Source organism: Tamandua tetradactyla, chromosome 7 (assembly GCF_023851605.1).
Source record: "Tamandua tetradactyla isolate mTamTet1 chromosome 7, mTamTet1.pri, whole genome shotgun sequence".
NCBI classification, from domain to species: domain Eukaryota; kingdom Metazoa; phylum Chordata; class Mammalia; order Pilosa; family Myrmecophagidae; genus Tamandua; species Tamandua tetradactyla.
In genome coordinates, this window is record NC_135333.1 from 108,311,944 (window position 1) to 108,338,390 (window position 26,447).

Consider the following 26,447-nt stretch of genomic DNA (forward strand, 5'->3'; position numbering starts at 1 on the left):
AATGTGTGGTTGGCATTCCCTCCAGGTGATGGGGATGATGTGGCTGTGCAGATATGCGGGTCTGGCGGGCAGAATCCTGGTGTTCATTGGTCTAAGGGGGTGGGCCCTTGTGTGTACATGTGCAGAGCTTAGGGGCAGCAGGCCAGGGTTGTGTCTATGAGTGCTGGAGCCAGATTTGGCCCAGCTGTGCAGGTTAGTGCCTGCCCAGAGCTAGGAGACGTGACTGGGGGCTGTGAGCATGCGCGGATCTGGGAGGGCTATAAACTGATGTACACATGTGCAGAGATCAGGGGGATCATTGTGTGACTGTATGAGCTAGGGGCAGGTGTAGCCTGGGTATGAACATAAGCACCCACAGCCTTCATGCACTGGTGAGCACCTGCAGGGGGCAGGGAGGAGGAGGTGGGTCTCATGAGGGGTGGAGTGAGACTATGCTTGCAGAAGATAGGTGGTGTGCTGGTTTGAAAAGATGTATGCCCCTTAGAAAAGCCATGTTTTAATCTAAATCCCATTTCAAAAAGGCAGAATAGTCTCTATTCAATATTGTGTGTTTGAAACTGTAATCAGATAATCTCCCTGGAGATGTGATTTAATCAAAAGTGGTTGTTAAGCTGGATTAGGTGATGACATGTTTCCACCCATTTGGGTGGGTTTTGATTTCTGAAGTCCTATAAAAGAGGAAACATTTTGGAGAATGAGAGGTTCAGAGACAGCAGAGCAGAACAACATAGCCATGAGAAGCAGAGTCCACTAGCCAGCGACCTTTGGAGATGAAGAAGGAAAATGCCTCCCAGGAAGTTTCATGAAACAGGAAGCCAGGAGAAGAAGTGAGCAAATGATGCCGTGTTCACCATGCGCCCTTCCAGATGAGAGAGAAACTCTGACTGTGTTCACCATGTGCCTTCTCACTTAAGAAAGAAACTGTGAACTTCATTGGCCTTCTTGAACCAAGGTATCTTTCCCTGGATGCCTTTGATTGGACATTTCTATAGACTTGTTTTGTCTCTTTAAATCTACCATTGTAGGTATCCATTGTTTTTTCCATCTTTTCTACTTTGTCCTTCACTCCCATAAGTTCTGTGATTTGTTTTTTCAGATTTTCTATTTCTTCTTTTTGTTCAGCCCATGTCTTCTTCATGTCCTCCCTCAATTTATTGATTTGGTTTTTGAAGAGGTTTTCCATTTCTGTTCGTATATTCAACATTAGTTGTCTCAGCGCCTGTATCTCATTTGAACTATTGGTTTGTTCCTTTGACTGGGCCATATCTTCAATTTTCCGAGCGTGATCCATTATTTTCTGCTGGCGTCTGGGCATTTGATCAGATTTCCCTGGGTGTGGGACCCAGCAGGTTGAAAGATTTTTCTGTGAAATCTCTGGGCTCTGTTTTTCTTATCCTGCCCAGTAGGTGGCGCTCGTGGCGCTCGTCTGTCTGCGGGTCCCACCAGTAAAAGATGCTGTGGCTCCTTTAACTTTGGAAAGCTCTCGCTGTGGGGGAGGGTCGCCAGCCAAAGCGGCTTGGGGGAGTGCCGATCCGAATCTCCCAGCCGGCCTGGGAATCCTCGCGTTGGGGGGGGGCGCCGGCTGCTGCAGCTTGGGGTAGTGCCGATCCGAATCTCCCAGCTGGCCCGGGAATCCACGCGTGGGGAGGGTCACCGGCCTCCGTGGCTTGGGGGAGTGCCTATCCAACGTTCCCAGCCAGACTGGGAAGACACATGTGTGGAAGGGACCCCAGTTGCCAGTCTCTGTGGCTTGGGGGACCTCCGATCCAATTCTCCCAGCCAGTCCGGGGGGCCGTGCGTGGGGGGGGGCACCAGCCACCGCGCCTTGAGGAGACCACCTGTCCAATTCTCCTAGCCGGCCCGAGAAGGAGGGAGGGAGGGACTCCGGCCGCCAGCCGCCCCGGCCTGGGGAAGCACGTGCCCCTCGGTGATCTCACCACAGCGGATTCTCCCTGCCGGTTCAGCCATTCCAGAATGGGGTATGCTATCTTTTTGGTCTCTGTTGTGGCTCCAGGAGCTGTTCTGTACCGTTTCTACTTCTTTAGTAGCTGTTCTGGAGGAGGAACTAAGACCCACGCGTCTTACTAAGCCACCATCTTCTCCGGAACTCTATAGACTTGTTTTAATTGGGACATTTTCTCAGCCTTAGAACTGTAAACCAGCATCTTATTAAATTCCCATTTTTAAAAGTCATTCTATTTCTGGTTTATTGCATTCTGGCAGCTAGTAAACCAGAACAGGTGGGTTGGGCTAGGGTAGGTATACATATGCTTGGGGTGGGGTGCAGGGTGGGTACACGTGGGGAGTGTGGGGGCGACAGTGCTTCGAGCATGAGGGGTGGATGATGGGATTCAGGTGTGTGGGGTGAGTCGCAGGTTACAGGGTTGTGCCAGTGAGGGTAGTACATTCAAGGAATGTGTCTTGGCTTACTTCCTTCCTAGTCTCTGTCTCCCCATCTGTGCACTCCTGAGGGCTTGGGGCTTTCATTTGGAAAGGAGTATGTTAGGCTGTTTTCTCCAGCCAGATGGTCTACAGTTCTCTGCATTTCAGTTCTTCAGCTTTTGCAACCAAGGCCTCCCTATGTGATGTAGAAGACCCTCCCAGGTCACATACACCCTGGAATCTCCATCTCAGTTGCCTTCCCATCCCTTCTCTAGTTATTCCTTGAAGCGTGGGTGAACTTGACCTATCCTATTCAGCCATCTTCCCGGAACTCTCTCATTAAAAAAAAAATTATTATTGTATAATATAACATATACAAAGCAAAGAAAGAAAGAAGTAATAGTTTTCAAAGCACTCTTCAATACATAGTTACAGTACAGATCCTAGAGTTTGTCATGGGCTACCATATAATCATCTCAAATTTTCCCTTCTAGCTCCTCCAGAATATAGGAGGCTAGAGGGCTTAAATATATATATTTTTATCATTACAATCGACTTTTCTTTTCTTTTTTGTGAAAAATAGCATAGATGCAAAAAAGCAATAAGTTTTGAAGCATAGCACTACAATTAGTTGTAGAACATATTTCAGAGTTTGTCAGGTTACAATTCCACAATTTTAGGTTTTTACTTCTAGCTGCTCTAAGATACTGGGGACTAAAAGAGATATCAATTTAATGATTCAGCAATCATATTCATTTGTTAAGTCCTATCTTCTCTGTATAACTCCACCATCACCTTTGATATTTCTATCCCTCTCTTTAGGGGTGTTTGGGCTATGACCATTCTAACTTTTTCATGTTGTAAGGGGATGTCAATAATATGGGGTAGGGAGATAAAATTATCTGATGTTCTGGAGAGGCTGGGCTAGGTTTCAGGACTTCTCTGGTCCAGGGATCCATCTGGAGGTTGTAGGTTTCTGGAAAACTACTCTAGTGCTTTTAACCCTTGTGGAATCTTATATATTGCTCTAGGTGTTCTTCAGGATTGGCTAGAATGGTCCTGGTTGTACCCCTCATTTTTGAAGGACAGTTTTTTCAGATATAGAATTCTTGCTCGGCATTTTTCTCTTTCAGTATCTTAAATGTATCATACTACTACCTTCTCATCTCCATGGTTTCTGATGAGAAATCCCCACATAGACTTATGGAACTTCCCCTGTATGTGATGGATCACTTTTCTCTTGCTGCTTTCAGACTTCTCTCTTTGTCTTTGACGTTTGACTATCTGATTAGTAAATGTCTTGGAGTAGGCCTATTCAGATTTATTCTGTTTGGGGTATTCTGAACTTCTTGGATGTGTAATCTTATGTCTTTCATAAGAGATGGAAATTTTCAGTGATAATTTCCTCCATTATTCTTTCTGCCCTTTCCCCCTTTCTTCTCCTTCTGGGACACCCATAATGCATATATTCATGCACTTTGTGTTGTCATTTACTTCCCTAAGATCTTGCTCATGTTTTCCCGTTCTTTTCCCTATCTGTTCTTTTGTGTAAGATTTCAGATGTCCTGTCCTCTAGTTCACTAATCTATTCTTCTGTGTCTTCAAATTTGCTGTTTGGTTTCCATTTTGTTTTTCTTCTATTGTACCTTTCATTTCCATAAATTCTGCCATTTGTTTTTTTAAGCTTTTGAGTTCTTCTTTATGGTCATCAATGTCTTTTTTACATCCTTCATGTCTTTTGTCATATTTTCTCTTAACTTGTTGATTAGAATGGACTTGAGTTAGCATGTCTGAATATTAATTAGTTGTTTCAACTCCTGTATCTCATTTGAAGTGCTAGCTTTTTCCTTTGACTGGACCATATCTTCATTTTACCTAGTATGACTCATCATTTTTCGTTGGTGTCTCGGCATGAGTTCCTTGATTAGTTTATTCTGGATGTTATTTTCACTCTTTTACCTAGGGTTTTCTTGTTGGTTTGTTTTGTTCTTTATCTGTGTTTTGGCATTCAGTTCAACCTGTCTTAGATCTCCCATAGCTCCTATTAACTGTTCAGAATTTTTCTGCTCTAGTTTTACTGGTTCCTGCCCTGTCTGTATGGAACATTTTTTGAGAAGGATCTCCCCGAATATGATTGACCCCAATCAGATGTTTCCAGATAAGGCAAGCCCAGGTCTCAGGAGGAGGATATAATCACTATAAAGTTTCCTCGAAAATTTGACCCGCAGGTTGTCTGTGTTTCCTGTGGGCCCTCTAGACTGTGCTTTTCCTATCCTGCCCAGCAGGTGCCACTTGTCAGCCCGCAGCTCCCCACTGGCATAAAATGGTGTGGTTCCTTTAATTCTCAGCCTGCCAGGAGTGTGGTTGAGACAAAGGCTGAGGTGGAAGGCAAATGTAAGCTCTTTCTGATTCCCAGACCTGGAGTCTGAATTCTTTGAAGGAGGGCTGCCACTTGTGGTGGGCCCTACCCCCTCTTTTCTTGAGGAAGATATGCCCTTTAGGGTATTATCTCCTTCACTTGACTTGTCACTTTGTCTCTCAGGTGCAGCCTAGACCAGTGCTGAGAAGTGAAAACTCTTAGACTTTCTCTAATATGCTACTTAGAATAGTTTTTAAAAAGTTAAAAAAAAAAAAAAAAAAAGAAAGAAAGAAAGAAAAAGGCATGGGGGTGGGGGATGGGGCAAAATAAAAGACAGAGAAAGGAAAAATCCCTTTTCAAAGCCAGTCCCCAGCCCTTAAGATTTGTCAATCAAAAGCTGGAATTGGTACCTGGCTCTATAAAGGGGTACAGACCTTTTCCACTGTTCTGAACTCAGCTGACACCATTAGCCTCTGATTTTTTTTTCTTTGCCAGCCCCTCTCCTCTCTGCTAGAAGAGAGGACCTTGGGGTTACTTTCCTGCTTTCCTGGGTTTATCTGTGCTTGGAGCTTGTATTCAGCAACCCAAATTTGTTAATTAAAACTGCAAATGGGGCTTGGTGGAGCTATCTTCTCTCACTCCCAGTAAAGTCAGCTTCTTTTTCCCACCAGAAGTGTCTCCACCAGACTGAAATGCCAGTGGGGAAGGGACAACAGTTTCCTTAGTTTGGGAGCTTTACTTACAGTTCCACACTGTGATCTCAGCCTTTCCACCCATTCCCTACTGGTGTATGATGCATGTCCAGTTGTGGATGTCCCCCACACGTTGTTCCATACAGGTCCTGGCTATTTACCAGCTGCTCTAGAGAACTAAATTCCACACCTTCCTATGCTGCTATCTTGCCCCACCTCCTCTATTTCTTCTTGAGTCCATTTCTGAAAATTATATTTTTCTAGCTGTTCCCCATTTATATGAGTTATCAGATTTAATGGCATACCATATCCCATACATAAAAATACACTCAGTATTTTTTTAAACTTGTATTAGTTTTTATGGGTCTATAACAAATTACTGCAAATTTAGTGATTGAAAATGACACAAAAACCACAATTTCTGTGGTTCATGACTCTGGATACAAGTTAGCTGTGCCCTGTTTTCAGGATCTCCCCAGACTGAAATCAAGGTGTCAGCCCAAGCTGTGCTTCTCATCTGAGGCTAGGAGTCTTCCTCCAGGTTGACTGGTTGTTGAAAGAATTCATATCTTTGTGGCTGTAAGACCAAAATTCCCTTCTTACTAGAGAACTACAGGGTCTACTCTCATCTTAGGCTGCTTGCAATTCTGTGCCATGTAGACCCATGGGCAGTCCACAAAGTTGCTTTCTTCTAGGCCAGCAGGGTCAGGCCTTTCTCTGAGTTTCAATCCCTCTCTGGTCTTCTACAATACAGCCTTATTGTATAGACACATGAGATGTCCAATCACCACTGGCCAAATAATGCAAACTAATCAAGGGAGCCCGTATACCCATTATGTTTACAGGTTCACCTACACTCAAATGCTGAGAGCAGGGATCATGGGTTGTCATCTTAGAATTCTGCCTACCACAATACTTCTCTTGTTGAAAAAATAACACACATGCAGAAAAAAAAACACATGCAAAAATTTGTAAAAAATATGAATGTAGTATTCAACAAATTATCAAAAGGCAAATACTCATGTGTTGTCTCACACTGAACAAAGCCAGTATTAAACCTTCCCAACTCCCCAAACAAAAGCATCTCTTTCCTTCTCCCCTAAGATGATCATATCCAAAGATCTTACACCTGTAGTTTACTTTTGCCTCATCTTGAAGGATATAGTACTTATACCATGCCCATTCTGTACATCTGGCTTTATTACACCCAACATTACTTCATCCATGTTATTGTGTGTGTGTTCTACTTTAATAAATTTATTTTGAGTTGGGTAGGTACCAGAAGAATTGCTGGATCATAATGTACGCATAAGTTAAACTTGTTACATAATGATGAATGGTTTTCCAAAGTAGTTCCCATTGATCCAAACCCTTGCAAACACTTCCAATTATCTGCCTTTTACATTTTAACCATTTTTGTGTGTGAATGCTGTTATTTATTTGTGGTTTAATTTGTAGTGTTCAGATTACTAATGAAGTTAAATGCATTTTCATGTTTCTTAACTGTTTGAATATGCTGTTTTATGAATTGTCTAAGTTTGTTCTCAATTTTCCTCTTTGATTTATGTCTAATTTCACATCGACTGGCACAAATTTGTATATGTTTACATATATTATGTTTGTATATGACCTGTATATAAATGCTTAATAACTATATTATAATGTTATATCATTTAACCTTACTATTATAAATATATAATAATATGTATAGGTACATATAAACATAAATATAAATCTGTCTTGGTGGGTGCAAGGACAGTTCAGTGGTAGAATTCTCACTTGCCATGTGAGAGACGCAGGTTCAACTCTTGGCCCATGCACTTCCCAAACAAACAAACAAACAAAAAGCCAAAACAAAAATTCAACAAATGGTGCTGCAATAAGCAAATACTCACATGGGAAAAGAATGAAATGTGACCCCCCGCCATACAGCATACAACATATATAAATTATATATCTTCATTATTTCGCCTTTCACATTGGAGTATACCTGGAATAATTTCTCTTCTTTGTGTGAGATTTCATCTTTTTTTCCATATGACCATCCATTGGGCCTAGCACCATTTAGTGAAAAGGTCATTACTGTCCACAATTCCACCTCAGTTATAAATCAAGAGTTCATGTTGGGTTGATGTAAGTCAGTTTTTGGGCTCTCTGCTTTGTCCTTTGTGTATTTGTGCCAACACCATACTGTCTTAAATGCTTCATCTTTATAATAAATCCATACTTTAGAAAGAGATAGATATATCTTTGAAACATATTTTAGAAACAAGCTTTTGGCTAGACATATATTCAGTTAGACAACCTACTTATTCTTGCCTTTTTTTTTTTTTAGATCTTTGCTTTTTCCATAGGAATTTTAGAATCAACTTTATCAATTTTCCTAAAAATTATTTCTAGATTTTTATTGAGATTTTTTTGAATTTAGAGATCAAATTGAAGAAAATTATCATATTTATAATATTGAGTCTTCTAACCAAACAGAATGTTATATTATTCCATTTATTTATATATTCTTTAATGCCTTTTATGGTTTTCTATTTAAAGGACTTACATTTGATATTCTTGGTGCTACTATAAAAGGTACATTAAAAATTGTATTTTCTGTCTGTTTACTGCAGGTGATTTATTTTGTCTATCATCCATGCATCTAAGAAACTTGCTAACTCATTTATTAATTCAAGTACTTTGTCAGAAATTATTTTTAATTTTGTACCATATGCATTCTTATTCTTTGTGAATATTGAAGTTTTCTTTTATTCTAATCCTTATACTGCCCATTCTCCCCCTTTTTTTATCACTTTACTGTGGAGCCTAGGACCTTTCGTACAATGCTGATAAAACTGTGAATATAGATATTTTTTGTGTATGATCCCAGAAGAAAAACTTTCAATATCTGATCATCAGGTATGATGGTTGTGGGAGGTTTTATCCCACAACCAATATTTTATTGGTAAATATCCTTGAGATTCCCTTCTGTTTATAGTTTTTTGAGAGCTTTTATCCTTATATTGAATTTTATGAAATACTTTTTCTGTGTGTGTTGAGATGATCATCTTTTTCTCCTTTATTTTATTGATCACTACACTGATTTATTTTCAAATGGTAAACCAACCATTTGATATGTTGCTACAGCCATTTTATGGATATTTTGTTTAGGATCTTTGAACTTATTTTATGAGTGAAATTGGCTGATAGTTTTCCTTTCTCAAAAAATCTAATTGTGTCACTAATCCTTTAAAAAAATTTTTTTATAAGAGTTTGCATGTATTTGTTTGAATTCTCTGGTAAAGCCATCTAGGCAGGAAATTTTCTTTGTGGGAAAATTCTAAATTACATATTTGATTCCTTCAAAATAGTAATAGTTATCAATGCTGCTATTATTTAGTCTCTTCTTTTGTTACTTTTGAAAAGTTTTATTTTTCTAGGAATTAATAGCTCATATTGTCTACATTTTTAAAAGTGTTTCATGAAATTGTTATATCGCTTTAGGATCTCTCGGAATTATCCAATGTGTGTTTTGTTTCGTCTTTAATTTCTGATATTCTGTATTTTTTCCCTCTCTTTCTCTCATCTTCTATTTTCTTTAAATCAATCTTACCTAGACTGTATTACTCAGGGTTCTCCCAATAAATAGAGAGAACAGGATGCATTAAATATATGTTAAATATCAAGAGATTTATTATAGGAATTGGCTCACATAACTTTGGTGATTGACATACAAATTAGCCAATTTTACCCATGAAACAAACCATCACATATGCTGTTTCAATTTTGTTATTCTTTTGTTTATTGCTTATCCATACTTTTTACTCATCTGTCCATACTATAGATAAAAGGAGCATCAGATAACAAGGTTTTCACAATCACACAGTCCCATGGTGAAAACTATATCACTATACAATCATCTTCAAGAAACATGGCTACTTGCACACAGCTCTACAGTTTCAGATACTTCCCTCTAGTTACTCTAATACACCATAAACTAAAAAGGGGATATCTATATAATGCATAAGAATAAATTCTCCAAGTTCACTCATTAATGTTAGTTCATATCAGTGTGACCATACAGTATTTTGTTTCTGGCTAATTTCCCTCAGTATAATGTCCTCAAGGTCCATCCATGTTGTTACATGCTTCATGACTTTATGCTGTCTTACAGCTCCTTAATATTCCATCGTATGTATACACCACAGCTTGTTTAGCCACTTGTCTGTTGATGGACATTTGGACTGTTTCCATCTCTTGGCAATTGTAAATAATTCTGCTATAAACATTAGTGTGCAAATGTCCATTTGTATCCTTGCCCTTATATCCTCTGAATAGATACCTAGCGATGGTCATATGGCAATTCTGTACTTAGCTTCCTGAGGAAACACCAAACTGCCTTCCACAACAGTTATACCATTTTACATTCCCACCAGCAGTGGATAAATGTGTCTCTTTCTCCACATCCTCTCCAGCACTTGTTGTTTTCTGTTTTTTTTTTTTTTTTTTTGATAATGGCCATTCTGGTGGGTGTGAGATGATATCTCATTGTGGTTTTGATTTGCAGTTCTCTAATATCCAGTGTCTCTTAGCCATTTGTATTTCTTTTCCTGTGTCTCTTAGCCATTTGTATTTCTTCTTTTGAGAAGTGTCTGTTCATGTCTTTTGCCCATTTTGTAATTGTGTTGTTTGTCTTTTTGTTGTTGAGTTGAACAATCTCTTCATATATTCTGGATACTAGAACTTTATCTGATATGTCATTTCCAAATAATGTCTCCCATCGTATAGGCTGTCTTTTTCACTTTCTTGACAAAGTTCTCTGATGCATGAAAGTGTTCAATTTTGAGGAGTTCCTGTTTATTTATCCACTTCTTTCTTCAATGCTCATGCTTTGGGTGTAAGATCTAGGAAACTGACTCCTATTACAAGTTTTATATGATATTTCCCTACATTTTCTTCTAAAAGTTTTATAGTCTTAGCTCTAATGTTTAGGTCTTTGATCCATTTTGAGTTAATTTTTGTATAGGGTGTGAGATACAGATCCTCTTTCATTTTTTAGCATATGGATATCCAGTTCTCCAAGCACCATTTACTAAAGAGGGTGCTCTGTCCCAGGTGGGTTGGGTTGACCATCTTATCAAAGATCAATTGTCCATAGATGAGAGGGTCTATTTCTGAACACTCTATTCAATTCCATTGATTAGTATATTTATTTTTATGCCAGTATCATGCTGTTTTGACCACTGTAGCTTCGTAATATGTTTTAAAGTCAGGTAGTGAGACCTCCAACTTCATTATTCTTTCTGAAGATATTTTTAGCTATTCAGAGCACCCTCCCCTTCCAAACAGATTTGGTTATTGGTTTTTCTATTTCTGCAAGTAAGTGTTTTGGATTTTAATTGGTATTGCATTAAATCTATAAATCAGTTTGGGGAGAATTGTCATCTTAACTATATTTAGTTTTCTAATCCATGAACATGGTATGCCCTTCCATTTATTTAGGTCTTCCATGTTTTCTTTTAGCAATTTCTTGTTGCTTTCCATGTATAGGTCTTTTGTATCCTTAGTTAAATTTATTCCTAAATATTTGATTCTTATGGTTGCTATTGTCAATGGAATTTTTTTTGTTGATTTCCTTCTCACATTGCTCATTACTAGTATTTAGAAACACTACTGATTTTTCAATGTTAATATTGTACCCTGCCACTTTGCTGTACTCATTTATTAGCTCTAGTAGCTTTGATGTAGATTTTTCAGGATTTTTGACATATGATGCCATACCATCTGCAAACAGTGAGAGTTTTCTTCTTTTCCACTTTGGATACTTTTATTTCTTTTTCTTGTCTAATTGCTCTGATTAGAACTTCCAGCACAATGTTGAATAACATTGATGGCAAGTGGGTATCCTTGTCTTGTTCCTGGCCTTAGAGGGAAAGTTTTCAGTCTTCACCATTGAGGATGATGCTAGTTGTTTTTTTTTTTTTTTTTAACATATATATTCCCTTTATCATGTTGAGGAAGTTTATTTCTATTCCTGTCCTTTGATGTGTTTCATCAAGAAAGGATGTTGAATTTTGTCAAATGCCTTTTCTAAATCAATTGAGATGAATAAGTGGTTTTTCTGATTTGATTGGTTGATATGGTGTATTACACTAATTGATTTTCTTATGTTGAACTATCCTTGCAGACCTGGAATAAATCCCACTTGGTTATGGTGTATAATTCTATTTGCTGCTGGATTTCATTTCCAAGAATTTTGTTGAAGATTTTTTCATCTATGTTCATGAGGGAGATTGTCTGTAATTTTCTTTTCTTGTAGTATCTTTGCCTGGCTTTGCTATGAGGGTGATATTGGCTTTATAGAATGAGTTGGGTAGCCTTCCCTCCTCTTCAATTTTTTTTAAGTGTTTGAGCAGAATTGGTACTAATTCTTTCTTGAATGCTTGGTGGAATTCACATGTGAAGCCATCCGGTCTTGGATTTTTCTTTTGGGGAGCTTCTTAATGACTGATTCAATTTCTTTACTTGTGATTGGTTTGTTGAGGTTGTCTATTTCTTTTTGAGTCAGTGTTGGTTGTTCATGCCTTTCTAGGAAGTTGTCCACTTCATCTACATTGTCTAGTTTATTAGCATAAATTTGTTCATAGCATCCTCTCATTACATTTATTTCTGTGGGGTCAGTGGTTATATCTCCTCTTCCATTTCTGATTTTATGTATTTGCATCCTCTCTTTTTCTTTTTTGTCAACCTTGCAAAGGGTCCATCAATTTTGTTGATTTTCTCAAAGAACCAATATCTGGTTTTGTTGTTTTTCTCAATTGTTTTCATGTTCTCAGTTTCATTTATTTCTGCTCTAATGTTCATTATTTCTTTCCTTTTGCTTGCTTTGGGGTTAGTTTGTTATTCTTTCTCTAGTTTTTTCAAGCGAGCAGTTAATTCCTTGATTTTTGCTCTTTCTTCTTTTTCAATATAGGCATTTAAGGCAATAAATTTCTCTGTCAGCACTGCCTTTGCTGCATCCTATACCTTTTGACATGTTGTGTTTTCATTTTCATTTGCCTCGAGATATTTACTGATTTCTCTTGTAATTTCTTTCTTGACCCATTGGTTGTTTAAGAGTGTGCTGTTGACCCTCCATATATTTGTGAATTTTCTGGCCCTCTGCCTGTTATTGATTTCCAGCTTCAGTCCTTTAGGATCCAAGAATGTGTTTTGTATGATTTTAATCTTTTTAAATTTGAGACTTGCTTTGTAACCCAGCATATGGCCTATCCTTGAGAATGATCCATGAGCACTTGAGAAAAAGGTGTATCCTGTTGTTGTGGGTTGTAATGTTCTATAAATGTCTGTGAAATCTAGTTCATTTATTGTACTATTCAAATTCTCTGTTTCTTTGTCAATCCTCTGTCTAGATGTTCTATCATTGATGAGAATGGGGAATTGAAGTCTCCAACTAATATGGTAGATGTGTTCATTTCTCTTTTCATGTCTGCCTTATGTACTTTGGGGCACTCTGGCTGCAATAAATATTTATGATTGTTGTGTCTTCTCGTTGAATTGTTCCTTTTATTAATACATAGTGTCCATCTTTGTCTCTTTGAATTGTTTTTCATTTGAAGTCTAATTTGTCAGATATTAGTATAGTTACTCCTGCTCTTTACTGATTGTTATTGGCAGGAAATATCTTTTCCCAACCTTTCACTTTCAACCTATGTTTGTTCTTGGGTCTAAAATGCATCTCCTGTAGACAGCACGTAGATGGGTCTCATTTTTAAATCCATTCTGCCAGTCTTTGTCTTTTGATTGAGGAGTATGGTAGTTAGATTCAGTTGTCAACTTGGCCAGGTGAGCATACCTAGTTTTGTTGCTGAGGCCATGGGCCGATGGTACGTGAACCACATCTGTTGCTAATTTACATCTGCAGTCAGCTAGGAGGCGTGCCTGCTGCAATGAAGGAAGTTTGACTTAATTGGCTGGTGCTTAAATGAGAGACCACAATGTAGCACAGCCTAAGCAGCTTGGCATTCCTCATCTCAGCACTCGCAGCTCAGCCCAGGCCTTGGGAGAGCAGAGACTATCCTATGCCTTCTCACGTAAGAAAGAACCTCAGTGGAAAGTTAGCTGCCTTTCCTTTGAAGAACTAACAAAATAAATTCCCTTTTATTAAAAGCCAATCCATTTCTGGTGTGATGCATTCCCACAGCTAGCAAACAAGAACAAGTAGTTTAAACCATTAACATTTAATGTTATCACTGTAAGGGCAGTACTTTCTTCTACCATTTTGCCTTTTGGATTTTATATGTCATATCTAATTTTTTTCTCTTTTTACCTTTACTGATAGTCTTCATTTCTACACTCTTCTCCACACCTCTCTCTCCTCTCTTCTTATTTGCCTCTAGTGCTCCCTTTAGTATTTCTTGCAGAGAAATTTGTAATCTCTTAGTCACAAATTCTATCAGTGATTTTTTGTCTGAAAATATTTTAATTTCCCCCTCATTTTTGAAGGACAATTTTGCTTGATATAGAATTCTTGGTTGTCAGTTTTTCACTTTTAGAATCTTAGCTATATGATACCACTGTCTTCTCACCTCCATGGTTTCTGCTGAGAAATCTACATATAGTCTTATTGGGCCTTCCTTGTATGTGATTGATTGATTTTGTCTTGCTGCTTTCAAAATTGTCTCTTTCTCTTTGACATCTGACATTCTGACCAGTCTTGGAGTATGTCTATTTAGATCTATTCTACTTGGGGTATGCTGCACATCTTGGATCTGTAATTTTTTTGTCTTTTATAAATGATGGAAAATTTTCAGTGATAATTTCCTCCATTAGTCTTTCTCTTCCTTTTCCCATCTCTTCTCCTTCTGGGACACCCACAACATATATATTCATGTGCTTCATGTTGCCATTCAATTTCCTGAGTCCTTGCTCATATTTTTCCATTGTTTTCCCTATGTTTCCTTTTGCTTGTCAGATTTCAGATGTCCCATCCTCCAGTTCACTAGTCCTTCCTTCTGCCTCTTCAAATCTAACACGGTAGGTTTCCATTGCACTTTTCATCTCTTCTACTGCACCTTTAATTCCCATAAGTTCTGTGATTTGTTTTTCACACTTGATTTCTTCTTTTTGTCCACCCATTGTCTTTTTTATATCCTCCTTCAATTAGATGATTTGATTTTTGGTGTGATTTTCCATGTCTGTTGAACATCCTGAATTAGTTGTTTTAACTCCTGTATCTCCTTTGAGTTGTTGGTTTGTTCCTTTGACTGGGCCATATCCTCAATTTCCAAGTATAACTTGTTATTTTTTGTTGATGTCTAGGCATTTGATTTCCTTAATTAGTTTATTCTGGAAATTATTTTCACTCTTTTACCTAGGATTTTCTCACTGGATGGCTTTGTTCCCTATTGTTCTTTGACATTCAGTTCTGCTTATTCTAGACCTGTAGCATATGTTTTGTTTAACTGATCAGAATTTTTCAGTTCTTATTTTCTTGTTTCTTGCCTTGCCTATATGGAGCCTTTTTTCCCCAGGAGGGTCTACTTAGATATTATAGACCCCAGTCAGATTTTCCCAAACCAGACTGACCTCCTCTCAGGAGGAAAGAGTCATGTGCATCAGTTTTCCCTGAGGGTGACCTTCAGCAGGTTGACAGACTTCCCTATGAAGTCTGTAGACTCTGGTTTTTCCTATCCTGCCCAGTATGTGGTTCTTGTCTGCCTCTGATTTCCACCAGTATAAAGTGGTGTGGTGCCTTTAATATCTGCAGATTTTCTCAGCTGGGGACATGGTTGAGACAATGGTAAGGTTGTAGGCTATTTTTAATTTCTTCAGCTTTCCAGTTCCTGCGGTCTGAATTCCTTGGGAGGGATTCCACCTGAGCTGGGCCCCATCCCTCTCCTGGGGAAGGCACAGCCTCCAGGGAATTAATTCCTTTTATGTGACCAGGCTTTTTATCTCTCAAACAAGCTTAATCCCACCTGCCCATGCCTGGGGCATTTGAAGCCTGAGAAGGCTTGCAGTTCTATCTAATGTGCAGTTAAATAGTAGAAAAAAAGCAAAAAAAAAAAAAAAATCCTTTTTGGAGCAGGAGCCCCATTCCTTGGGTTTGTTAATCAAGATCTTATGTTGGTATGTTACTCTATGTATCTCCAGTTCTATGTGTCCCCCCACCCCCCTTTTCTTTAGGGTCCAGCCCTTTTTAAGTATTTTGTGCTGTCTGATCAAAAAACAAACCTGTTTTCTGCCCCCCACCCCCACATCCTCCCCGCCCCATTTGTGCCCAGGCAAAAACTCTGAGTACCTTTAGATCTTATACAAGGTTTATCTGAGCTGGGGGCCTATAGTTAGCAGTCCGAATTTGTTAATTAATTCTGCAAGTGGAGCTTGGTTGACCTAAGCCCCTGCTGCTAGTGAAGTCTCTTTCCTTTCCCTTCCAGGAACCACGCTGTTGTGCACATGGGGGAGGGGTGTCGGCCTCTGCTGCCTGGGGGTCTTACAGTTCTGTGCAGAATTGCAGCTGGTCCAGCTTGTCTAGACTGGTGTATGCTGCATGTCCAGTCACTGATGTGGCCCCAGCAGTTGTTCTGTACTATTCCTGTCTATTTACTAGCTGCTCTGGAGGACGAACTAAACTCCACAGCTCACTAAGCTGCCATCTTGGAATCTTCTCCTGTAATCTTCTTAAATGCAGATAACTTGTGTCTGGGTCTTGATCTGTAATTATTTACAGCCTTTTAAGGTCTTTCAGGCTTTCAAGTACATGTTTTTAAATGTCTTGTCCACCTTTTTGATTATTCTTAGTGGGATGTTTGGTCTGAATTCTCTAGACCACCAACATCATGAGCAGAAAGCTCTCATAATCTTTTAAATGTGCAACAAACATGGTTATGTGTCCCTTTCAACTTAATATTCTATTTTTTTTTTTTACTAGATTGGTCAAGAAAAAGTTCTGTCAAATTTATTAATTCCCTCACACATTATTACTTTTAAAACTTTGATTTTTAATATCAGTCCATTTTATGCTTTTTTCCTTCCTTCATCTTTTCATACTCTTACTCTGGGATTAATAATAATTAGTTCAATAATTTTTAGTCTCTTATCCCTAATAATAGAAACTACCTCTGCAAGTATTGCTCCAGCTCCATCCCAAAAATTAGTATATAGAATTTTTTGTTATGTTGGGGTTCATATGCTTTTCTATTGTAATAATAATTACCTTTAAGATCTGTAGGTTTTTTAGAATTATATTTATTAATTTCCAAACATATAGGCTTCTTTCTAGCTATCTTTTTGATATGAGTGTCTAATATAACTGCAACAAGGTGAGAAAATATGATTTCAATTATTTGAAATGTTTTGACATATGTTTTGAGATTTGCTTTGTGTAGTCCATTTTGAGAAATTTTCCATGTGTGTTTGGTAATATGTACCTGGTACCAGTCACCAAATCAGTCAGTGTGCTGGGAGGAAAGAGACGGTATAAGAAGAATCAATGAAGAGAATTACAAAGATTTATGTGAGATTAAGGGGAATCAAGGAGGGATGGTGGAGCATCCTGCGGCTGTCAGGAGCAGGGGCAGGCACCACCTAGGGGACAGGGACTGGAGCAGAGACATCTGTGGCTGCAGAGGTCATGTGACAGAGGATCTGGCACACCAAGGAAAGAGCCAGCAGAATAAACACCCTCACTCACTCTCCTCCCTGTTCCTCTGTCCTGCCAGTAACTCTCATTAGGTGAAGTCAATTAGAACCTAGGAAGGCAATGGAGCTCACTGAGCCTGTCCAGAAAGGTCTCCCTGCCAGGACACAGACTGGGGGGAAAAGTGGATATCAGGTTCTAGACAGGCAAAATAAAATATCCATCCCACAAGAAAGTTAGAACAAACCCTTCTGGATGGTAGACATATTCCCTATGCAGGGGGAGTTAGGAAGAGGAGAAAATGATTGGCAAAAGAAACTCTGGCATCCTAGCATAGGAGCGGAAGAGTGAAGCTACTCTGAGAAGGTAACAATTTTAGTGCCCTTTGGAGGAAAATCAGGCATTGGTGAAAGAAAGGATACTGGTGAAGTGAATTAGAAAAGATGTTGAAATTCTAGGGAGTATTCCCCTAAGAGGGCACGGGGATTCCACAAGAGGTGCTGAATGGCTTTGCAGATTGACTTCTTTTCTATTTTCTTCTTGGGTTCCTTTGTCTTGTCTCTTCTTATATCATATTTCCTCCATCATTATCCTCTTTCTGTTCTTTTAAAACTACTTTTTCTCTAGATTGGGGTTTCTCAACTTCAGCACTATTGACATTTTGGGCTGCATAATTCTTTGTTGTGGGAGTCTGCCTTAGGTGCTGCAGGATATTTAGTAGCATCTCTATCTGGTAGATACCAGTAGCATTCTCTCTCTCCTGATTGTTATCACCAGCAATGTCTTCAGACATTGCCAAATACACCCTGAGAGGCAATAACACCTTGGTCGAGAACCACTGCTCAAAAGTATAGGAAATATGATAGGAATGGTGGGAAAAGAAATCAGTGAGATGGGTGGAAAATCTGAAGGAATTTACGTATATTTTAAGACAGGGAAGAAGATTTTATTTTACAAAGGATGCATTAAAATTGTACAACATGCATCCAAGCTACTGACAAAATATTCATGTGGGGCCCAATAAATGTGCAAATAAGAAAAAATGGTCTTGTTATATTCCTGCCCAAGGCAGATGTCACTCAAAACTTCCGTGACTCAGGGAGGTGTCTTATATAGCTCCCACACCCAGTTTGAAATCCAGGGTAGCTGGTGGTTTCTTCACACTCCCTGCTCTTGCTTCTGCCCTCCCTCCGCCTCATCAATTCACACATATTTGGTGTAAATTCCTATACAACCTGGCTTTGACAAGTAATACAATTCCATTAATCAATGCTTGCTTTATTCTAGGAGCTTCCTTGAAGAATTTGGGGGGCACCAAATAGGGATGATATCACCTGCCTGATAGCTTATTTCCCCAACCCGCTGCTCCTTTCTCAACTTCTCCTCTTCCCTTTGTTTGTTCCCTTTCTGAAAGCTGAAATGCACACTAGTTGACTTTGGCCCTGGAAAGCATTTTTCTGGAAATAACAGTTGGTTGTCCTCTTCAATGTCTTTCTCTTGAGAGGTAGCCACCCTTTCCCAAATTCTGGAATAAAATTCTCCATTTCATTGCACCTATTGTTTCTATCATGAAAACGCATTACTGAGAGAAGGTTGGAGGGTCTATCTATGTTAAAACATAGTCAGACAGATAGCATTATATATCAGCAGGAACTTCTATATCTGATGCTGGCATGAAGGAAGTCATGAATGCTCTTTCCAGGAGCCTTTCCGCACTGCAACATTACCCACGTGCCAGGGCCAGTGGAAGTGTCACCACCCTAGGGGAGGGAGCTGCCCCTCCAGGAGCTTTGCTGCTACACAGCCTCTGGCTGGGCTGGGCCCTTCCTCCTCAGGGCCCTCACCATGGCCCCCTTCATTTCCTGGTTGCGGAAACTGTAGATGATGGGGTTGCACATGGGGGTGACGATGGTGTAGAGGAGGGAGAAAGGCTTGTCCTTGTCTGGCCCATGTGTGCTGCGGGGGTTCATGTAAGAGAACATGGCCGAGGTGTAGAAAAAGATGACCACAGTGAGGTGGGAGGCGCAAGTCGAGAAGGTCTTCCCCCGGCCTGAGGCGGAGGCCCTGCCAAGGATGGAGGCCAGGATGCGGGCATAGGAGACGACAATGAGCACCATGGGGCTGAGCAGCACCACGATGGAATCGGCAAAGATTGCTTTCATGCTGAAGTGGGGGTCCCCACAGGTGAGGCTGATGACTATGGGTGCCTCACAGAAGAAGTTTTCTACATGGTTGTCTTTGCAGAAGGGATTCCGGAATGACATATATTCCAGAAAGATGCCATTTATCATCCCAAAAACCCAGGCAGTACTCACCAGCCTCATGCAGACCTGCCGGCTCATGATCACGGCATAGCTGAGTGGGTGGCAGATAGCAGCATAACGGTCATAGGCCATGAAAGCCAAGAGGATGCACTCGGCCACACCCACAGAAAAGACCAGATACATCTGGGTCATGCACGAGGCAAAGGAGACTGTGTGGTTCTTGACCACCAGGTGGATCAGCATCTGTGGGATAGTGGTGGTGATGAAGCAGACATCCAGGAAGGACAGGTGGCCAAGGAAGAAGTACATGGGGCTGTGGAGCCTGGGGTCTGTCCAGGTGATGAAGACGATGAGGCCATTCATGGCCATGGCAAGGCTGTAGAGGGCTAGGAAGAGGGCAAAGAGCAGTGCCCGAGTGGAAGGGGAGCTCTGCTCAAAGCCCACGAGGATGAACTCTGTCACGGTGCTGCCATTCCATGAGCCCACCTGTTGGGGCCTGCTGAAGGACGGAGGGCAGGAAAAGCTCAGGTGAGATAGCTATAGGATAATGTAAGACACTCACTTAGGTGCATAAATCCAGTAATTTAAAATCAGAAGAATGCCTGGTAGAAAATTCAAGTGTTAGCAAGCTCTATATAAGTTTTCTGTGTTATGGTGCTTTGAAAATATGAGTGTCACCACAGACCATAGGTGTGCATAGAATCTGAATATCAAAAATGAGAGAAGTAAGAGCAGTACAGTGATGGCTCAGTAGGCAGAATTTTCACCTGCCATGCCAGAGACCCGGGTTTGATTCCCAGGGCCTGCCCATGCAAAAAAAAAAAAAAAAAAAAAAAGAAAAGGAAAAAACATGAGAAGTGATGGTTCTACTTTACTCAGATTTGATTAGTCCTCAAGTGAATACTGCTTCTGCTCCCAGGTCCTCGATATTGAAGGATTAACCACTAACTGAATCATTCAGAGGTGAAAAAATAACTTTGTTGGGATTCTCATATCCATGCCAAATAAGGAATGGTTTAAGTAATCGGGAATGGAATGTTGAGGGGAGGGTACACTGCTATCACTGTGTAGGTGATCATATTCAGGAAGCACCTGAAAAATATTTGAAGGCATACTTTTTAGACAGAAAAAATGCTGTCTTTTTGCACATAATTTAAAATGATGACTGGGTGGAAGTTTCAGGGAAAACAAAAACATTCTAACTCTCAGGATTGTCCCTCAGATGAGAGTTATTTGTACATCTTGGAGACACTGTTACCTAGCCAATCATCCACCTCTTCCCAGTCTTGCTTGGTGGTGATAGCGCCTTCATCAACCACCCTTGCATTCTAGAGGTGGGCCTGGTTGTAGGCTCCTGCATGCTTTTTTTAACAGGGGATTTCTTTCCTACTGTGGTTGAAATTTAGTGCTACATGCCATTGGTTGGAAAGAATCCAACCAATGGGGCAAAGCCCCCCTTTCTGGAATAGAGGTACAAAGAACTTTAATCTCTCTCTACTTCCATGATTAAATATTTTTCTTTTTCCATCGTCATACAATGAGAATTCAGAATTCTCCCCCTCCTCTTATCTCACTATCACAACTTTCAGGGAGTGCTTCATTATGCTCATGTTTAATCTTTCTTTTACTTTTCATCTTATTTTGGAGGTAGAATCTATCAGATTCCCCTCACTTCAAGAAGCTAATGGATCATACATTTCTTCTTACCATGTGATTTTGTCATGTCCTTTTCATCCTCTCTTCTCTTACTGCCTTTGGTACTTGCATACACATTCAATCTCATTGTTAATCTTTTTTTTTCTTTTCTTGTTTTTTTTCACCCTTTTCTTCTTTCATTTCTAGTGATAGACCTCTGCCATCATCTACTTATTCTGGTTGAGCACCTCTCTCTTCTTCATTTCTCTAATCTGTTATACTCTTCATCTTCCTCTTAGGAATACTTACCCTGCCACTGCCCCTCCTTTGTAACTCTGTATTTAGTTTCCTGATAAAGTCAGACAATGTCTGAGCAGTAAGCCATTCCTATCATGTCCACTTTGGGATGCTTCCCCTAGAATTTATAACTAATACTCCTCCTCTTGGGGCCCAAAAAAGGAAAAGAAGGGCAGAGAGTCCTGTTTAATGTAAGATATTGTCTGGAGCCTGGGCCCAGATGTCAGAGTTTCTATAAAATAAGTCAATGAGCCAGACTCCAGAGAAGCCTTGGACTTGTCCAAGAAGAAATAAAAATTTGACCCAAGCCATCACTGGGCCTTGGAGGACTAACTTTTATGGTTGCTCACTGTAGTAGAAATTATCTGATACCTGGCAGCTCGTGCTTGCTGGCTACCATTAGGGGTCAATCAGTCAAACACTTGTCTAATTCAGTGGGCCACTCTCATGGCAAGCATATCTTACCTCATTCTGTTCCTGTGGGTAGGAATGATGTTTTTTACTGAATCACTATGGGAAGCCATAGAGAAGATCACATGGTGTTTGAGGATGAGACGGTCTAGGGTGCATGATCTGACACTGTGGGCCACTCTGGAAGAGAAGTTGCATCAATTACATCTTTGAAATCTGTACCATCACATTTCCACATATACTGTAAGGTGCTATACCCATATAGCTTAATATTATCTAAGATGTCTGTCTACTTTGGTAATGTTAAGCTACATGGGTATAGCACCTTACAGTATATGTGGAAAGCCTTATATGCCCCACAATTCATTTGTTAATCGTTTATTCTGCCCTATCATTTTTCATATTGTATGTATTGAGCTTCTAAGACTCTTTTTGGGGTACATGCATTAGTCCTACTAATTTTATTCTCTAGCATCTTGTTTTCAAAATTAGCAGCTCTCCTAACTGTTGGTTCACAGGTTTGAGAATCATAACTTACCACTCAGGCTCAGGTTGGCTTTGGATTGGCTAATTACATATGGGATGCAAAATTTCCTTAGGAGGCATGTTTCTCAGGCTCAAGCAATCTATAATAAGAAACAGTAGAAATAACTCCTGTGACATAGGGCTGAAGACTCCTACCTAGAAGAGAGTATGGAGCTAGTACTGAATTTGGCAGTGCAATGGCAGACAGAAGGAGCTCAAAGGGGAAAATGGGAATTAAGAATTTTTCCTGGAAGTTTTCTCCTAATTAAGTTCTATTGTCACAGTTCCATGATTCCAGTTGAGTGGCCGAGCTTGAACTGGCATCTCTGGGAGGCTAAAACTAGAAAACCTTTGTCCTGCAGAGTGCACAGTGCAGTGATGTTTACCAAATAAAATATAATACAATATTGTTAAACATTCTGATGGGGTTTCGGTGAGAAGCAGGGTGATCTCTGGGTTAACAGAGTAATAAGATACTTAGGAAAAACTGAACAAAAAGTAAAAAATCAGGTACAATAAAAATATCTATTGATAATGGACAGATTCAGAGGTGTTTTAGAATAAGGCATCTTCCTGAAAGAAAAACAACAACACAACAAGGTAGAATAAGAGCTTAGCCTAGAAAGTCTTTCATTTTAGGTTTAAATTTGAAATTATAACTGAACTTTGGGGGAGATCTTGAGAGGCATGTAGTAGCCTTAAAATGATGTTCTTTTAGTAATGAATGATCAGTGAATATGTCATTACTGTGGCATAAAGTGCATATTCAGAGATGAAAAATATTTTTTGCTAAATAATGATTTCTCCCCCTTCAGTCTGTATTAAGAAACGAAAGTAAGGATTACTGTTTGCAGATTTGGCTACAAATATTCAGAGTGGAGGCACCAAATTCCATAATTGCCAACACTCAAGAATTCTGAAATCAAACTTACAAAATAAATTATGTAAATTCCCTAGGATTATATTAGGAATAGCTTTTTACTGGTTTACATATTACTCAGAAGGCCCCAGAATTATGACATTTTTAAAACATTTGAAAAATAATTTTGGAAGCCCATGATTTTCACTAAAACATCTACAGGAACTTAGAAGAAATTCAGGAATAATATTGGAAGACAACAGTTAATAAACTTTTGCCAGGTATTACCTACTGAGGTTGTAGAGACAAAAGCATGTGGACCCATTTTGAGGATGGACATTTTGAGGACAGATATAAAATACTTTTAAGGGAAGACACCTTGTCCTTAGTTGGAGTCTCGGGGAGCTCTGTTGAGAAATCTGTTACAACATAGCCACCCATTCCAACATCTTGCACACCCAATAGCTCAAAACATGGTTCTTTAGGTCTACCCATTCCCCTTATTTTCTATTTTCAGTTAATTCCCATTTCCATTTCCTTCAACAAGATCAACACTAGGTAGATTCTTTGTCACTCACAGTTGTCAATAATTGTCTTGCAACAGAGACTTATCAAATTGCGATAAATTGCAGAAGTAGTTAAAGTTCTCTCATCATTTCCCTCTCAGTCTTTTCTGTCTTCACCTTGCTTCGTTCAGTTCACTGGATCCACTTCAATTTCTCCAGATTCCCCAAAATGAGGAGACCTGAACCTCTTGTAGCCCCTGATGAAGGTCTGGCCAGGGCCATGTGTTATGAATGTGCCATGGCTCGAAATGCCAGATCCCTGTAAAGTGCAGATGATCAATGTAAGTCACATATTCTCTTGGGAGACCCTTCTCATTGATGTTCATTAATGGGAAACATGATAAATAGTGGAAATACCAAAAAAAAAATCAACTTGATCATATTGCTAAGGTTCCAACTCCATATTCTGCCTCCCTTCTCCTTATATGTTTTGATATCCTTCCCATGTATCTATTTTTTCCTACCTGAGACCTAAAGTGAATTTCCTATTTCATGAGAGAAGCCATAAGGAAACCAAACTAGAGTTGCTGCCTCTTTCCCTTATCACAGTCACCTTCAATGTAGAGATTTAAACAATGAGAAAAATAGCCAGAAACCAAAGGAAAGAGAAAGAAAAAGATATGCAGAGGTCTTTGCAATGGTCTGCCTCTGAATATTTGGAGCCTCAGGATTTGTTCAGAGTTGGATGAATGAGAAATTGAGGAGACTAAGTTAGTAATCAAGGAAAGCTGCTTGGACATCAGTGGACTGTATAAAACTTCAGGTGTTTTAGGGCACTGCTTATTCTGTGATATTTTACTCCATAAAGTACCCGAATAATATGGGCTGATTCTAAATAGCTTAGAGAAAAAGGAAAAGGAGAGAGAGTGTCAAGATAATGAGAGAGAAGGAGAGAGAGAGAAAGGAATTTGCATGAAAGGACAGAATAGAAATAATCTGAAACACAGAGAGTCCTGTATTAAGATATAGGTGATTTTAAGAAGTAAACAGTTTGACATCCAAAAACCACATTTGTAATCTAATCTCACTTTTTAAGGGCGCAAACGAAGCACTGGGTGAAGCATTGGGACTTCAGTTTCAGGCTCACATGAAATGCAACATTAGCAATGCCACTTAATACAAAGGGAATTTAGGCCACTCTTCTTTTTACCGAACTAAGATATGATTAGCAGCTGGACTGATGACATACTCAGTAAATAAACATTAGATCGGTCTTTTGTTTCTTATCCTTCTCCCTGTATTTGCACCTCACATGTGGAAAGAATATTGTAAGGACTGAACTAGTTTCCTGTTTGTAAGTAAAACTACTTTGACAAAAAATCCAGAGAGGGAAGGATGTTACTCACCCTTTATATTCCTTCTAATATTCCCTGCTTCTCACTGTCAGGAAGCTCTTTTTAGCTAACTGAGATTTATTTAAGTCCCCTTTTGTCTTAATTTGACTGATAACATTTTTAAAAATAGGGACCGCATTCTCTGTATCACAATTTCAAAGAGAGGACCATCCTTGAGTCACATTTCAGCCATCATTTGGCAGGGAACAAGAGAATAGCCAGATTATTAGAAAATGCTAATCTATAAATCATAAAGGATAAGATTCAAAAGAATCAAGAAAAGAAAGTAATCATAAGAAAATGAGAGACCTTCTCCCCTAAAAAGGAAGAAAATTGTTAAAGCCAAAAAACTAGAGTGACTGAAATAGTGAGACAGGAATAGAGTGTGAGAATATGATCCTTTTATATAGAGAAGTATATCAAGAGACAGATACCAGGAACCCAAAACTAGAGACAGAAAATGAGGGCAAGAAAAGCCGAACATGGAAGGGATTTAGAGGCAGACCAGGGAGGTTAGACATGCCTCCCTGGTGATGTGAAATCAGACGTAAAGGGTAGGCACTTGGAGACTGCTCCTAAGTCTTTTTCCCTACTCTGTGAAGCTATAGGAATGAGAGGGTGAGTTTCTGGGTTGTGTGCCCCTCCCCAGGTCTTGGAGGGAGGCTTCTGCAAAGCAGACTGGCCCTCCCAGTCGAGTTCAAGTCCTTGTACCTCAGCCAGAGCCAAGAGGGCAGGTGGGCAGACTGAGAGCCTGATGGAAACACGGAGGGGAGAGATAGAGAAGAAGGTGAAGGGAGAGAGTTGGGACAGCAGAGACACGACTAGATGTCTAAAGAGTCTGATAAATGGAGCAAGGGAGATGTCAAGATCTGTGACATCTCCTTCATGTTCAGAGCCCTGGTGTAATCTGAACCAGGTGTTTGTTGAGGGAGCATAGGAGTGTTCATCTTTGGTGGATGTCAACAGAGGCAGCATCATCGTCCTTTGCAGTGGAAAGGAGCACATTCACTGACCTTTTCCCTGGGCTTTGGCATTTGCTGGTGAGGATATTGGCTCTGCCGACCTCAGATGTAGTGATCCACAGACACTGCATGGATGTGCTGAGTTTTGCTGGAAACCAGCTGCTCATTATAGGGCTGGGTATATGATCTCATTCTGCCTTGCTCTCCTGCTAATCCTCTCACTTGGATCCTCTCTCTTTGGCAGCCACAAGGTTCTAACTGGGTACTGTTGGGAGCCAATAGTTTACTCTTGAAGGCTGACCAGTTAACTGAATCCCTGGAGGTAATCTCATAGCAGTCCATTCCAAGTCTCCTTTGGGAGAGCATCACCATGGCAAGTGGCCTGGAAGGTCTGGATTAGACCCAGGTTTCCTCAGAAAATCCTATTCCTTTTATTAGATGACTTGTTAAGTAAGGGGGCCCTGTATCCATGTATATCTTGATTTTATTTTAATTAATTTTCTTTTTAGTATTTCCACTGACTTAGCTACTG

General features: G+C 39.7%; 1 protein-coding gene across 1 annotated transcript; it reads right to left on the bottom strand.

Moving 5' to 3' along the window:
* Window positions 1–18,858: 18,858 nt before the first annotated feature.
* On the bottom strand, window positions 18,859–25,931 carry LOC143690558 (olfactory receptor 10AD1-like). Its single transcript, XM_077168232.1, has 2 exons — window positions 25,665–25,931; window positions 18,859–19,863 (listed from the first exon to the last, which is right to left on the bottom strand). Exons 1-2 carry the CDS (start codon window positions 25,929–25,931, stop codon window positions 18,859–18,861), a joined length of 1,272 nt encoding a protein of 423 aa, XP_077024347.1.
* Window positions 25,932–26,447: the final 516 nt, after the last annotated feature.

What these genes read in the sequence shown, in the direction of transcription:
- LOC143690558 (XM_077168232.1), bottom strand. Translation starts at nt 25,931, where the DNA reads ATGATGCTGCCTCTGTTGACATCCACCAAAGATGAACACTCCTATGCT. An exon ending in CCCTCTTGGCTCTGGCTGAG is followed by an intron (nt 19,864 to 25,664) that starts GTACAAGGACTT and finishes ATTATCCTATAG; the next exon opens with CTATCTCACCTGAGCTTTTC.